The sequence below is a fragment of the Urocampus carinirostris genome, chromosome 9 (assembly GCF_059441175.1).
Source record: "Urocampus carinirostris isolate Australia breed hairy pipefish chromosome 9, RoL_Ucar_1.0, whole genome shotgun sequence".
In the NCBI taxonomy this organism is placed as follows: Eukaryota; Metazoa; Chordata; class Actinopteri; order Syngnathiformes; family Syngnathidae; genus Urocampus; species Urocampus carinirostris.
This window is the reverse complement of record NC_142357.1, coordinates 43,449,012-43,466,149: the sequence shown is the minus strand read 5'-3', so window position 1 is coordinate 43,466,149 and position 17,138 is coordinate 43,449,012. Positions and strand designations below refer to the sequence as shown.

Here is a 17,138-nt window from a genome sequence, read left to right as displayed (position 1 = left end):
ATCAATCCTGTCTGTCCTGTCCTGTCCGGTATTCCCGTTTGTTTTGTCCTGTGTAATATCGGTTTCCAGTTTCTTTCCCGTCTATTTTTGTCCCGTTTATTATTATCTCCACTTTTCGTTCCCGTCTAGTTTGTCCTGTTTAATTTGGATATCCTGTTTCAATATCAATCCTGTCTGTCCTGTCTTGTCCGGTATCGACCCCATCTGTCCGATGTCGATCTCGTCTGGCTTCCTGTCTTTCCACGCCAGACTGCTTCCTAATGTGCATGACTCCTCATTTCCGGTAAAATAAAAGCTTGTGTGAGAAACGTCACGCATTTGGGTCCTGATCCTGTTCTGGTTCTTGACAATTTGAGGGTTTTGGGCCAATGTTTCAAGTCAAATAAGAAATATGACATTTAAAAAAAGGAAATTACTATTCCAAATGGTGTGTAGCATAAATGTGAGTTTACTGCAATAGGCAAAATCATGCTTAAAATGAGCGTACCTGGATCATGTTTTTTTTTATTATAAGGATAAGAAAAATACTACAAAACATAAGCAAAATGATGATTTTAAAAGACAAAATATATCTTTCTCTCTATCTATCTAGACATCTCTCTCTCTTTCTCTTTCTCTCTATTTATCTATCTATCTAGACATCTCTATACCTATATTTCTTTATCTATCTCTCTCCCTCTCTCTCTCTCTCTCTCTCTATCCATCTATCTAGACATCTCTCTCTCTCTCTATCCATCAATCTAGCCATCTCTCTCTCTCTCTCTATCTAGACATCTCTCTCTCTCTATCTATCTATCTAGACATATATCTATCTCTGTCTCTCTATCCATCTATCGGGACATCTCTCTCTCTCTCTCTCTCTCTCTATCCATCTATCTAGACATCTATCTCTCTCTCTCTCTATCCATCTATGTAGACATCTCTCTCTCTCTCTCTCTCTATCTAGATATCTCTATCTATCTAGACATCTAGACATCTATCTATCTCTCTCTCTATCCATTTATCTGCACATCTCTCTCTCTCTCTCTCTTTCTCTCTCTCTCTCTCTCTCTATCCATCTATCTGGACATTTCTCTCTCTCTCTCTCTCTCTCTATCCATCTATGTAGACATCTCTCTTTCTCTGTCTCTCTCACTCTCTCTCTCTCTCTCAATCTATCTATCTACACATCTCTCTCTCTCTATCTAGACATCTCTATATCTCTATCCATCTATCTGGACATCTCTGTCTCTCTCTCTCTCTCTCTCTCTCTCTCTCTTTCCATCTATGTAGACATCTATCTCCCTCTCTATCCATCTATGTAGACATCTCTCTCTCTCTCTCTCTCTCTCTCTCTCTGTCAATCTATCTCTCTAGACATCTCTCTCTCTCTTTCTATCTAGACATCTCTATCTATCTATCTAGACATCTCTCTCTCTCTCTCTCTCACAAATAGCTTGGTTTCCCGATTTTTAACATGGGGAATGACATTATCTTTTGAATCAGAGACAAAATATGAATACAAATATTCTTTTGCGGCTCCATGCTGGGCGGCGCCAACAACTGATTAAAAGAAAGCGCTCCAAATTCCGTAGCGCCGGCAACCCTAATTGCGCCGGCGCTGTTAATCAGCCTCTAAATGCTAAATTAACCTAGCGCATGTAAATGATTACACAATTATGATGACTCACAAACGAGCCGGTATAGCGCATAAAAACACAGGTCGTTATGGCGACCGCCACCGAGGACCGAGGACGGCGATTACCTGTCGGGTGGCGATCTGTCCCGGGGTCTTGAAGGCCCCCTGGCAGCCGCAGTCGGCGACTCCGTAGAGGTCGGATCCGGCGGACGAGCATTTTGATAGGGTGTCGCAGCCCACCACGAAAGTGTTGTCCAACGGGAGCTCCTGGATCACGTGGTGCTTCTTGGGGGCCATCGGGGTCTCGGGTTTGATCTGGAAACTGGGCTGGGGGGACGCCGATTTGTAGTGCTTGGCCAGGTCTGGACTGTCCGGTTTGAAGGTGGTCGGCGTGGTGGCCCAGTTGTACTTGCCCATGGTCTGTTCCTCCAGTTCCACCGGCAGGTCCAGGGTTCCGTTGACGTGCTCGTGGGACGGGTCGTCGCCTTTGGATTCGTCGATGGTGACGAAGTTGAGGAGGAGGCTCTTGGGAGAGCGCTTCTTGCGCTTCTTCTTCTTTTTGATTTGCCTGTTCTCCTGGTTAGGCGACACCCATTCGCCGCTCTGCTTGCCCTTCTGCACCACCTTGTGGCGAGGAGTCTGCCGGCAACGGACCAGGGCGGTGACGAAGATCACCAGGATGACCGTCATGGTCCCGGCGATGATGGCGATGACCACGATCACGTAGCCGTTAGCCTGCGGCGTCAGCTCGCTGTCGCCGATGTTTCGGTCCAGAGGCGTCTCCATGCTTTTGCGAAGCTGTTCCTGGACGAAGGTGGCGTTAGAGACCGAATCGTTGACGAATAAATGAATGAGCGCGATGGCTTGTAAGGATTCCGGTTGACCTAAATCTCGGACTTTGACCACCAGGCGGTGCAGCCCTTGATCCGCCGCCAAAATTTTCTCCTGCAAGGTGATGTTCCCCGTGGTCCGGTCGATAGAAAATAATCCTCGAGGGGAAACTCGCGAGGTGATGATAATGCTACTCGTGATGCTATACTGAAGCTCGGCGTTCATCCCGGTGTCGTTGTCGATGGCAAACACCCTGGTGACGACATCCCCAGGGACAGCGCTGGTCCGGACCAGGTCGTAGGAGTAGTTAGAAGCCGGGACCACAAACACGGGTCGGTTATCGTTGACGTCGACCACATTGATGGTGACTTTAGCATAGGAAGAGGCCGGCGGCTGCCCGGCGTCCGCCGCCTTGACCATAAACGTATACGAACTCTGCTGCTCCCGATCAAAAGTGATGTTGGGCTTGATGACGCCGGTCTGAGGGTCGATGATGAAGTGGTCTTTCCCGTTCAGGATGGACAACGTGACCACGGCGTTATCTCCGGCGTCGGCGTCGGTCACGGTGATAAGGCCGACGGTTCCAAAGAGAGGAAGGTTCTCCGGTACGTAGAAGTTATACTCGGGGTGGGTGAAGGCCGGGCTGTTGTCGTTGAGGTCCTGGACCACCAGCTTGACAGTGATGTTGCTCTGCAGGGATGAGGAACCGTTGTCTTTGCCGATAACTGTGAACGCATAGCGCTCCTGCTTCTCCCGGTCCAAACGCTTCCCGACCGAAAGGATCCCGGTCCGTCTGTCGATATTGAAGCCGTCGGGAGCGTCGGGGCCCAGGGTGTAAATAATCTCTGCGTTGTGTCCGCTGTCGGCGTCTACGGCGCTGATTTGGATTAACTGCGAGGACGGGTCGTTATTCTCGGGTATGGAAAGTGTGATTTCCGGCTGGGGGAAGACGGGAGCGTTGTCGTTCTCGTCCTTGATTTTGATCAAAACCATAGCCGACGTGTTCAAAGGGGGCGTCCCCCGATCCGAGGCTACTATCCTGATGGCGTACTCTCGAGTGGTCTCGTAATCCAGAGCGGCGGCTGTCTCCAGTAGGAACTGATCGTTGAAGACGGGCTTGAGTCGAAAGGGGACGTCGTGGTCGGTGTAGCAAGTGACTTTCCCGAAGAGATCGGCGTCCCGGTCCGTCACTGTGATCAGGGCGATTTTGGTGTTGAGGGGCGCGTTCTCCGACAGGAGTACGGTCCCGTTCACCAGGTTGATGATGTAGCGAGTGTCGATGGCGGGGACGTTATCGTTGACATCCGTCACGTTGACCGTTACTGTCGCCCTTGTGGGTGTGGAGCTACCGTCGCTAGCCAGAACGATAAGTTTGTGGACGGGGGTCATCTCCCGATCCAGGGACTGCTTTACGGTAATAAGTCCCGTGTTGGCGTCAATGGCAAAGTGGCGTCTGGTTGAGGCTGAGATCTGGTTACTGAAGGCAAAATGGATCTGGGCGTTTGAACCCAGGTCAGCGTCGGTAGCATGAAGCTGGACCACTGACGTCCCCGCCGGGGCGTTTTCAGGTACAGTAACTTCCAGGTCGCTGTGCTTGAAGACGGGACGGTTGTCGTTGACGTCGGAGATGGTGACTTGGAGGATGGCGGTGCTGGATTTGGGGGGGTTGCCGCCGTCTTCCACTTTAATCTTCATGACGAATGTGTCCTTCTGCTCTCGGTCTAGGGTCTGCTGGACGATGAGCTGGGGCCACTTGTCACCCTCGGGGGTCTCGATGATGTCCAAGCCGAATTCTCCCACGCTCTGTAAAGAAAACAGTTGTGTTTACTTCCTTCACGGGATATATGTTGTCAAGGTTCTTGGGCTTATCCTAACCACATAACCCACAAAACCTAATCCCTAAATCCAGTGGTAACCCTTAACCTTAGCCCTTGCATAAATCTCCAACCCCTTAATTCTTACCCAAACACTAATCCCTAACTCCTTACTCTCAACTGCAGCAATCTCTAAGGCTAACCATAACCCTAACTATAACCCCTTAACCTTGGCAGTGATCTATACCCCTTAACTCTAACACCAACTATAACCCCTTCACTTTAGCAATGATATCCAACCCCTAACTCCAACGTTAGCCATAACCCTTACCCTTAATCCCTAACTCTAACCCCAACTATAACCCCTTCACCTTAGCAATAATATCTAACCCCTAACTCCAACCCTAGCCTTAACCCCTTACTCTTAATCCTCAACTCCAACCCCAACAATAACCCCTTCACATTAGCAATAATATCCAACCCCTAACTCCAACCCTAGCCATAACCACTTACCCTTAATCTTCAACTCTAACCCCTTTTCACCTTAGCAATAATATCTAACCCCCAACTCCAACCTTAGCCACAACCCATTACCCTTAATCCTTAACTCTAACCCCAACTATAACCCATTCACCTTAGCAATTATATCCAACCCCTAACTCCAACCCAAGCCATAACCCCTTACCCTTAATCCTTAACTCTAACCCCAACTATAACCCCTTCACCTTAGCAATGATATCCAACCCTAACTCCAACCCCAGCCATAACCCCCTACCCTTAGTCCTTAACTCTAACCCCAACTATTACCCCTTCACCTTATCAATAATATCTAACCACTATCTCCAACCCTAGCCATAAGCCCTTACCCTTAATCCTTAACTCTAACGCTAACCCTAATTATAACCCATTCAATTTAGCAATAATATTTAACCCCTAACTCCAACCCTAGCCATAACCCCTTACCCTTAATCCTTAACTCTAACCCCAACTATAACCCCTTCACCTTAGAAATAATATCCAATCCCTAACTCTAACCCCAGCCATAACCCCTTACCCTTAATCCTTAACTCTAACCCCAACTATTACCCCTTTACCTTAGCAATAATATCTAACCCCTAACTCCAACCCTAGCCATAAACCCATACCCTTAATCCTTAACTCCAAACCCAACTATAAACCCTTCACCTTAGCAATAATATCTAACCCCTAACTACAACCATAGCCATATCCCCTTACCCTTAATCCTTAACTCCAACCCCAACTATAACCCCTTCACCTTAGCAATAATACCTAACCCCCAACCCTAGCCATAACCCTTTACCCTTAATCCTTAACTCTAACCCCAACTATAACACCATCACCTTAGCAATAATATCCAACCCCTAACTCCAACCCCAGCCATAACCCCTTACCCTTAATCCTTAACTCTAACCCAGACCCCTACTATAACCCCTTCACCTTAGCAATAATATCCAACCCCTAACTCCAACCCTAGCCATAACCCCTTACCCTTAATCCTTAACTCTAACCCCAACTATAACCATAGCCTTAATACAAACCGCTAACTTAGCCATAACTGCTAACTCTATCCCCTAATTGAACTTTTATACATATTTATTTCTCTAACAATACGTTTTTTATCAAGACAAACCTGTACGTTGATAGTGAGCAGAAATTGCAGTGTGGAAATAATATATAATATCCTAGAAATAAGATAAAACTTAGTTATTTTTTTTCAATTATTCAGAAAATTATAGAAGAAAAGTACTTTAACTAATGAGGCATTTTTACAGAAACGCAAGTGAAATAATCCTAGCATATTAAAACCAAAAACAAAATCAAGATGGGAAAAAAAAGTTGCATTGTTTATAAACATTTCTGCAGTGCGAAATTGGAGAGCTTTAAAAAAAAAGAAGCCAGCGTGCGATTGGACGCCTTCCCAAGCTCTTTCCTGCCAAATTGTCACTTTTCCAGAGACCTCCTAAACAGCTTGTTTGTTCGAAATAAGGAAAAAAAAATGATAAAAAGGTGACATTTTCCCAATGTTGCCTCGGAGGCCCTCCATACAAGGCATGTCTAATAAGAATCTTAATGGGTTCCTCTCCCGAAATAGCGCCCGTATTTTCGAGCCGGGAGTTACGGCATTCAAAAAATGACGGGGGCGGATGCCAGGAGGGAAGTTGGGGATCTTCAGGGGGGCTGCTAGCCCGTGAATGAGCCGCATGCACGTTAGCAAACAAAAAATCTCTTTGATGCCAAAATGTCTGATTTGTTTCTTTATTTCTAATGTATCCATAAGTACTGCTTATATACATATAGGTCCGTCTGTGAATCTCTGATTTTACATGGCAAGCTCTTTTTGGACCCTGACACACGCTTGCTCGTTTTTGCTTGTGTTTGTCTGTTTTGATCTCGACCACGTCTCCTCTCCCGCCCTGAATAACGATCTGTTTTTGATCTGGACTACTTCTGCTCTCCCGTCCCGGCTTATGACTCGTTTCCGACCCCGACCACATCTTGCTCTCCCAGTCCAAGCTACAGACCTGTTTTTTTCCACTCCCGACAGCGCTATTGCTCGCCACAGAAGTGCCACTTCCGCGTTCAGAGCGACCTGCCCCCCGTGACCAGCGATCACCGGATCGTGTGTGCAATCCTTTCCCTTCTGTTTTTAACATGGCAAGCTCTTTTTCGACCCTGACGCACGCCTGCTCCTTTTTGCTTCTGTTTGTCTCCCGCTACGACCTGTTTTGATCTCGACCACGTCTCCTCTACCGCCCCAACTAACGATCCGTTTTTAAACTCGACCACATCTGCTCTCCCGTTCCGGCTTACGACTCGTTTCCGACCCAGACCACATCTTGCTTTCCCAGTCCAGGCTACTGACCCGTTTTTTTTCCGCTCCCGACACCGCCATTGCTCGCCACAGAAGTGCCACTTCCGCGTTGAGAGCGACCTGCCCCCCTCCGCGACGAGCGATCACCGAATCAAGTGTGCAATCCTTTCTCTTCTGTTTTTATATAGCAAGCTCTTTTTTCGACCCTGACGCACGCCTGCTCCTTTTTGCTTCTGTTTGTCTCCCGCTACGACCTGTTTTGATCTCGACCACGTCTCCTCTCCCACCCCAACTAAGGATCCGTTTTTGATCTCGACCACCTCTGCTCTCCTGTCCCGGTTTACGACTCGTTTCCGACCCCGACCACATCTTGCTCTCCCAGTCCAGGCTACTGACCCGTTTTTTTCCGCTCCTGACACTGCCATCGCTCGCCACAGAAGTGCCACTTCCGCGTTCAGAGCGGCCTGCCCCCCGTGACCAGCGATCACCGGATCGTGTGTGCAATCCTTTCCCTTCTTCCCAATAAAACTGAGAAACGTAACGCGAGGGAGTCCTGTTTCCGTTCTGGTCTTGACAGAGAAGGATTTTATACATCTGACTATAAAGGAATTTATACGATTGAATACGAGTTACATTTATTGAGTGAAGTAGGCTTTAGTTCAATGACAGGTCACACTGTTCCGAATGCAGAAAGGTTTGTCTAGTTCTGTTGATAACAGGACTCTGACGAAGGACGGCAGGCATTGTTTTGAGAAACGCTCTCCGTTGTTTTAAGGAACCACAGACATTGGGACGCTCGTCTCTGAGATTGTGAAGCTTACGTTGGGCTTCATTGGCATTTTAATATTTAATTCCCAACAACAGGAGAAATCCATTTCCTCTTCCTAGGTTGTGTGTAAACATTCTATACTGTATCTCCTGTGCGCTAAGAACTGACAATTTTTATTGTTTAATATCTTGTGCATTCTTTCAAGATGGTTGGTGTAGAGCAGGGGCGTCAAAGTCATTTTAACTCGGGGGCCACACGATAGAACAAACATTCTGTCGGGGGCCGGACAAGTAGATTAAAAAGAAATAAAAAGAGAGATAAAGAAAAAAGAGAAAGAGGGATGGAAAAGGAGAGAGGGCGATACAAAGAAAGAAAAAGAGAGAGAGGGAGGGAGCGTGAGAAACAAAAGATAAAAAGTCGTGAGAGAGGGGGGAAAGAAAGGGAGCGGGAGAAAGAAATCCAAAGAGAAATAGAAAGACAGAAGGAGAGAAAAGAGAAAAGAAAGCGCAGAGGGTAGGAAGAGAGAAAGAGAAAAGAGAGAAAAGGAAAAAAGGAAGTTAGAGCAAAAGAGGTTAAAAGACACAGAGAGAGAAAGAGACAAAGCGCAACAAAGGAAGAGAAAAAGAGAGACACAGAGAGTGAAGGAGACAGAGACAGATTGGGAGAAAAGGGGTGGAAAAGAAAAAAAGACAGAGAAGGAGAGAGAGAGAGAAAGAAAAACAAGTACAGTGTCTTTGTTCGAGGCCCCTGGCCTTGGCAACATCAAGTTGACATATTTCAACCTGCAGCTTGTTTTTCTCTTGCACTTCTCCGAGTGTTGTCTCAGGCCTGCTAAGGGATTGAATCCGGCCCGCGGGCCGCCTGTTTGACACCCGTCGTGTAGAGTGTAAAGAAGAGTCAAGCCGTTTCTTTTGAAATAAAAGTGGAATAAGAAAGCTTGATGCGGTTGAGATTTTTTTTTTTTTTATGGCTACTTTTTACCACGGAGGAAGAAGCCGCCTCATCTTCCAAAAGTAAGTCAGCGCTGGTTTTGTGTAAAAGCGCTTTTGGCCCTACCTCACCCGGACCCTAGCTTCCAAGGCCCCCCAGACTCATTTGATTTTGAACATCTATTTGTTGATTTATCTGGGTCTAATACGGCTCTTTTCACATTTTGGGTCACCAACCCTTGCTTAAGCTCAATGCCCTCAATGCAAGGCACGACTAATAAAAATCCTAACGCATCGCTCTCCCGAAATAGCGCCGGTATTTCCGAGCGAGTACGCAGAGATCCAAAAAATGACGGGGGCGGATGTAAAGACCGGAGGGAGGGGGTGTTTCAGGGATCTTGGGGGGGACTCGTAGCCCCGTGAATGGGGAGCATGCACATTAGCAAACAAAGGAGCTCTTTGAAGCCGACGGAGTCATAAAGAGTTTGACGGTGAAGGCAGAAAAAAAAGAAGAAGAAGAAGAAAAAGAGAAGAAGAAAGCGTCTCCTCTTTAAAAGATAAGCTGGCTGCTGCACATCATGTTGGGACTGATTACTCCCTTCTCGGCGTCGCCGTCCAATAGGATTAAGATACATGCAATTTCTTTCATTTTTTTTCCCTGCTTTCGCGTTTGGAGGTAAAATTCTATCGAGCTTAGATGTTTTCTAGAGGCGGCTTGCAGCAGACGCAGGCGCAGAATGCAAAGAAATGGTGGCGAGCGTAGGGCGAGCGTAGGGCGAGCATACTCGTCGCGCTCTGGGGCTCCATGTCCTTACAAACTGTCGTATTTTCCCTTACGAAATACAAGATAATCTTACACCATATTTTTTTTCAAAGGTGTTTATTTATGTAGCTTAACATGTTATATTGTACATGTGTTTTGTTCTATCCTATATATTGTTCATTAACATTTTGTTGTGAGATACTGAGTTGCTCGACATAAATGAGGTTTATTATCAAAAAAGTTCAAAACTGAAGTCGCTTGGACGTTCACTGTAGAAGGAAAAAATGCATGCAAATACAATTACCGTATTTTTCGCACTATAAGGCGCACCGGGTTATAGGGCGCACCCCGAAAAAATAGTTTTTGGTCCTATTTTTGACATACATAAGATGCACCAAATTATAAGGCGCTACAATGGGAACGTCGACAAAACAGTCAGATGGTTCAGTCCAACTTATTACCCCCTTAACATTCCCAAAGCTTGCAAAGACGCAAATACGTGTCGAGAACACGTGCGGATGCGGTGTCCGTACGATGTCACTCAATTGCATCGTTCCATCATTCGGAAGGTTAAAGTCTTGGGATTCAAGAAATGCCAACCATTCCTTAGTTTCCATTTTCTTTTTCGCTCGCAACTTTACTGTGCATATGACAATGAACACTTGGAATTTAAAAATAGACACTCCATTCCATCCATTATCTGCACCGCTTATCACAGAAACATCGAGTTCAGTCTGAAACAAGATACAGGGAAAATATATAGCCGGAGTAGCTCACCGAAGTCGTTGTGTTCGATAATAATGTACAGCCATGGTCCGAGTGTAATAAATCCAGGAGAATAAAATATTTACAAATACAGAATAGTAAAAAATGCTTTCTGTATGCCGTCAACCACGTGCTATACACATTCATCTTTTTCGGCCAATTGCAGGCTTTTTTTTACCGTTTAAGCCAATTCCAGCCTGTAAATGAAAAAAAGGATCCGCCCCTTGACCTCCGAATAACTTTACCCAAAAGTAATCGATTCAACTGATGATTGACACATCTTTTTCGGCCAATTGCAGGCTTTGTTTTGCCGCTTTAGCCTATGCCAGCCTGTAAATGATAAGAAGGATCTGCCCCTTGACCTCCGAATAACTTTACCCAATAGTAATCGATTCAACTGATGATTGACACATCTTTTTCGGCCAATTGCAGGCTTTGTTTTGCCGCTTTAGCCTATGCCAGCCTGTAAATGATAAAAAGGATCCGCCCCTTGACCTCCGAATAACTTTAGCCAATAGCGATCGATTCAAATGATGATTGACACATTGGTTAGCCAATGAAACGCCGGTAAATAAATCCCAGCATACACCGCGGACTACTTGGCGTTCGGGGGAAAATCAAGTTGGCGACTGCAAGTTAGTTGGAAGACTTGGCGACTTAATATTGATCCATATATAAGGCGCACTGTATTATAAGGCGCATGGTCAGCTTTTAAAAAAAAATAAGACTTTTAGGTGCGCCTAATAGTGCGGAAAATACGGTAGTCATTATGTAGTCATTATTATTCATTAAATGACTATAGATTTAATATGCATCCATTATTTTGAATTAAATGTAAGTTTTTTTTATCATTTTTTTATTTTTTATGTTCATTGTTTATAGATTTTTGACACAGTATTTATACGGTGTTTTTTATTATTGCTATTGGAATATTTTTTCTTTTTTTTAATTTTTTTTCTCCTTTTTTCATTCAAAGACGAGTCACTCCGAGCATCAATCTTAAGCAGTGCAGATAATGAAAGGATGGATTATGTATTCATTAATAATATGTACGTACATTGAATGGTTCATTTTTTCTGTATTTATGCATCCATTATTTTGAATTAAATGTACGTTTTTTTATCATTTTTTATTTTTTATGTTCATTGTTTATAGATTTTTGATACAGTTTTTATACAGTGTTTTTTATTATTGTTATTGGATTACTTTTTCATTTTTTTTCTTTTTTTTCTCCTTTTTTCATTCAAAGATGAGTCACTCAGTCAATCTTAAGCAGTGCAGATAATAGAAGAAGAAGATAGCAGGGATGGGCTCCAGCACCCCCGCGACCCTACTGAGGATAAGCAGTGCAGATAATGGATGGATAGATGGATGATGTATTCATTAATAATATGTACGTACATTGAATAGTTCATTTTTTCTGTGTTTATGTAGTCATTGTTATTCATTAAATTACTATAGATTTAACATGCATGCATTATTTTGAATTAAATGTAAGTTTTTTTATTATTTTTTTATTTTTTATGTTCATTGTTTGTATATTTTTAATACATTATTTTTACAGTGTTTTTTATTATTATTATTGGATTATTTTTTTCTTTTTTTTTCTCATTTTTTCATTCTCGAGCGCAAAGACGGGTCACTCCGAGCATCAATCTTAAGCGCTCGTCGATATTCTTCAATTCTCCGATATTCGAAAGGCTCATCGCTACTCTCGCTAATATCAATAACCGCTTGTTGACTCCGAGCGCATGGAAATAGCAAAAATCAAAAGGAACTAGTGTCCAATGATTGATGAGGCCCTCTCACGTCGCTTTCAGACAATTTCCAGCTGACGAGACGTCGCCGGCTGCATTTCAATTAGCGCGCTAGCGCTATCTCACGCGCTAGCTCCTGAATACGCAATCAGCCCGGCGGATTGCCGGAAGATCTTAGGAGGGCCGGGGGGAAGAGGCCCCCGTGACGCGGGACGGATAACGTCGGGCGAGAAACGTCGGACGAAGGCTGGGCGAAAAGCCTCCGGCGCAGAAACAGAGCCGCCGCTAGCCGATAGCTAACTGCTAAGCGTGCAGCGCACGTCAACACCTAGCTCAAGCGCGTTTCCGGCCCCGGATGAGCGGGTAGGAATCGGGACGCTAATTGGCACCTTCCGGAGAAGCGCGTTTCAGAAAAAAAGAAAGATTTTTTGACAGAAAAACACAATTGTCATCAGAAAGTTGGATCGTTTTATCCCGAAAATGTCAAAAAAAGGAGCCAGTCTCTGGAAATGAGTCATTTCTAGCAAAAGTTATGATTTGTTTTCAATAAACATCAACATCATTTTTGCCGTTCCATGTATTCCGTTACTCCCCAAGCCTGCACAAAATGGAGTCATTTTATTTATATTTAATTTATTTTGTCTTTTATTAGCATATTCGGTATTGGAGTAATCCAAAAGTCATTGAAAGTAATCACGTTAAAGTAACCCTACCCAACCCTGGTTATCTGACTGATACTGCTGGAATGTGAGTTTGGGGGTCCAGAAAAGGGGTCTGCAATGGGTATCAGACAGAAAACAGGGCAAGATAGAGTCAAAGAGTCACAAAAAGCTTGCCTAGCTGGGAGCATAGGTTTGTAGATGATCTGACGGGTTCTTTCAGGAAGGCGGGAGTTTAAAAACAGTCCAACAGCCAATCAGGTACCCCGCATTAGGAATCATGACAATGACATGAAAGTACACAAGTTGACACTAAAGTGGACGTCGAATGTTGTCCAATGCGGTTGAAAAATAATTTTAATGAGCGCGGGATGACTTCTCACCCTCCATCCTTCGTCTCCAGAGACGACCTTATTAAAGCTCAACCGGAGATTGTGATTCGCTCGTGAATACATCAGCGGGATGGAGTTGAACCCGACCAGACCTTGGACCCTTTTATAAAGGTGAAAGAAATCAGACACCCTCAGACACCTTTCCATTTCTGGCCACGGTATCTTTCATAAACGGGGACGACGTTTCAGCTTTAGGAGACGTTCGTTTTTACAGGGACAGCTAAGATCCCGGAATTGTCACGATGGAGAAACCGGTGAGCGAGACGGCCGCTCCATCAAGACTTGAAATCAAAGCAGCAAACAAAACTCACAAGAACGAAAACTTAAAAACAAACTCAAGGACAGAGTCGTGAAGGATTGTATACATTTGAGTATAAAGGATTTTATACGATTGAATACAAGTTACATTTATTGAATTGAATGCAAGATATTCACTGAGAAATGACTCATTTGAGTCTTTTCAAATGAGTCATTTCTAGCAAAAGTTATGATTTGTTTTCAATAAATGCAAATCAAATGCTCTCTCCGGCCGCTCAAGTGCAGCATTGAGTTTGTATAACGTGCTGAGTTGGTTCAGGTAGGAAATGACACCTTCCCCACGTAATTCAAACTTCTCTGAGTGCAGACATGGTGATTTTAGTTAGGCCAATCAGATTGATATTTTCTAACTTTGCTGAAGGATTTTATAGATTTGACTATAAAGGATTTTATACGATTGAATATAAGTTACGTTTATTGAGTTTGATGCAAGATATTCACTGAGAGTCTCTGAGTCTCTTTAAAGTTATGATTTGTTTTCAATAAATGCAAACCAAATGCTCACTCCGGCCGCTCAAGGGCTGCTTTGAGTTTGTATAACGTGCTGAGTTGGTTCAGGTAGAAAATGATACCTTCCCCACCTAGTTCAAACTTCTCTGAGTCCAGACATGGTGATTTTAGTTGGGCCAATCAGATTGATATTTTCTAACTGTCCTGAAGGATTTTATACAGTTGACTATAAAGGATTTTATACGATTGAATACAAGTTTAATGCAAGATATTCACTGACTGGGCTTTAGTTCAATGACAGGTCACGCTGTTCCAAATGCAAAATATTTTGACTAGGGAATTTTGATAACAGGACTCTGACGGAGGACGGCAGGCGTTGTTTTGAGAATAAGGCCCTGATGACGTAGAAACGCTCGGTGTTGTTTTGAAAATTCCTCCCTTGGCACGCCCATGGGAGGAGCCGGCACACCATCTTGCGGGGAGACGTGAGCCAATAAGGAGAGAGCTAAAGGACTTCAGACAAAAGCTTCACACGGACTCAAAAGACACTAATTCGGCCGTTTTTCGATGGAGTACAGGAAATAAATCTGCCCCTATGTGAAAATGTCGGCTTCTTGGGTTGGGTGACTGTAGGTTGTGTTTGGTTAATGGAGTCAGATAACTCATTCGAACAATTTGGTAAACGCTACATTTTAATGTTAAATTCCCGACCATTAAATTCCCAATGGTAGCAAAACGAGAAAGTATCCCGGTGCAAAAGGAGACGTGGAAAACACAAACTTGGCAGGAAGACAAACACGCTAACAAGACGTGAACTGAAATGTAACTGTGATGAACAGGAGACAGTTGGACCACTCGCTCGAAATTTAAAAACGAAAAGTCAGACAAACTCATTGACAAGGTGGTAAAATGAGACGTTCTCCCGGTGCAAAAGGAGACGTAAAAAACAGACACTAACGAGACATGAAATGACACAACTGAAAAATAACTAAAAAAGCAGACTTTGACTCTTAGAGACGAATACACAAGCGCTCGGCAAGGTTTTCTTTTCTGTCTGCCGTATTGGTTTACAAAATGGAGACGTGATTTTAGTCTTAGGAGACATTCATTTATACAGGGACAGCTAAAATCAGATTATTGTCGAGATGGGGACATCGGTAAACGAGACAGCAAACAAAAAAAAAGAAACAAACACAATTGACTCAACAAAAAACTCGAGACAAACGGAAAGACAAAGTAGCAAAACGAGAAATTATGCTTTTGCAGGGGACATTAAAATAGAAACAAACAAGATGGGATTGGCACGAGACATCAAAAAAACTGAAAGGTAACTAAAAATTCTTACAAAGAGGAGACAATTGGACAGCTTTACAAAGACAAAAGAAAATAATACACTCTCGACCCCGTTTCGATTTCCGTCCACAGTGTCAAGGGTAAAACAAAGAGGACATTTCAGTTTTGGCTGTCCCCGTAAAAACGGACATTTCCTACGGTCTCTCCGTTGTCGAGATGGGGAATCTGGAGACAAGACAGGAGTCTGCTCCGAAAAACTGAAACAGAAACTGAAAGAAAATCTTAGGGACAAAATAATAAAGCTTAACTGCTGCAGAACGAGACGTTGAAAACAGAAACTAACAAGACATGAAATGACACGAGACACCAGAAGAAACGAGTGGTAAATAGAAACGTGGACAAAAAGGAGACACTTGGACAAATTTGTGAGGATGAAAGAAACCAAACACCTTCGGCATGGTCTCGATTCCTGTTCAACACATCGTTTATTGAATAGAGACCACATTTTATTTTGAAATTTCCCCGTAAAAAAAAATTGATTTTTATAAGAGCTTAAAGTTGTCTCGATGGGGAATCGGGAATCGAAACGGGGCTGTACTCAACATTTGATAAAGACGTGGCAAACAAAACTCTCTAAACAAACTCAAGGACAAAATCAAGGAGCGGTTGAAATTTGAGACTAACAAGACATAAAATACAGGAGAGGGGGGGTGGGGGGACACCTCAAGAACTGAAAGAAAAATCGGAAAAAAACACACACTGACGAACAAGACAAACACGACAAAGAAACCAGACACCCTCGGTGAAGTTTCGATTTCTGTCCACCGCTTCAGACGACATTTCAGCTTTAGATGTCCCTCCATAAATGGACGTCTCATTATTGTCAAGAACTGTATTTAGAAAACAAGACGGGGATACAGCCAAAATGTGATATTGATATAAAAAAAAACTAGCGCAAAACTAACTAAAGGACAAAGTAGCAAAACGAGACACTCCCCCTAGTGCAAAAGGACACTTTGGAAATATAAACTAAATGACATGACACGAGACACGGAAATAAATGAAACACTGAGAAATGGGAGACAGTTGGACCGTTATATAAAGATGAAAAAAAACAGTGACATTAGAATTTCTGTCCACTGTGTTATGGGTAAAAAAAAAAAAAGACGACATTTCAGCTTTAAATGTCCCTCCATAAATGTACGTCTCATTATTGTCAAGAACTGTATTCAGAAAACAAGACGGGGATATAGCCAAAATATGATATTGATATACAAAAAACTTCCTTCTCATCATTCTTTCCTCATTTATTTCTTCTCCATTTCTTTCCTTTGTTCCTGCATTCCTTCATTCCTTCCTTCCTTCTTCCCCTCTTCTAATTCCCTTTACCTGTTACTTCCTTCCCTCTTTGCATTTCCTTTATCGTTCCTTCCTTCTCACCATTACTCCCTCATTTCCTTCCTTCCTTCTTCCTCGTCTTCTTCCTTCCTTCCTTCCTTCCTTCTTCCTCGTTTCGTTCCTTCTTTCTTCCTCATTTTCTTCCTTATTTCTTCCTCGTCTTCCTCCTTCCTTCCCCCCTTCTAATTCCCTTGACCTGTCACTTCCTTCCCTCTTTGCATTTCCTTCATCTGTTCCTTCTCATCATTCTTTCCTCATTTATTTCTTCTCCATTTCTTTCCTTTGTTCCTGCATTCCTTCATTCCTTCCTTCCTTCTTCCCCTCTTCTAATTCCCTTTACCTGTTACTTCCTTCCCTCTTTGCATTTCCTTTATCGTTCCTTCCTTCTCACCATTACTCCCTCATTTCCTTCCTTCCTTCTTCCTCGTCTTCTTCCTTCCTTCCTTCCTTCCTTCTTCCTCGTTTCGTTCCTTCTTTCTTCCTCATTTCTTCCTCGTCTTCCTCCTTCCTTCCCCCCTTCTAATTCCCTTGACCTGTCACTTCCTTCCC

The 17,138-nt window shown here is 43.7% G+C and overlaps 1 protein-coding gene across 2 annotated transcripts in view; it reads right to left on the bottom strand.

Moving 5' to 3' along the window:
- The window catches only part of pcdh11 (protocadherin 11), a 341,850-nt gene that overhangs the window by 302,570 nt on the left and 22,142 nt on the right, over nucleotides 1–17,138 (bottom strand). For both annotated transcript variants that reach the window (XM_088343958.1, XM_088343959.1), the window contains exon 3: nucleotides 1,745–4,252. In XM_088343958.1, the coding sequence (XP_088200084.1) occupies nucleotides 1,745–4,252 (2,508 nt within the window). The remainder of the gene's footprint in view (nucleotides 1–1,744; nucleotides 4,253–17,138) is intronic.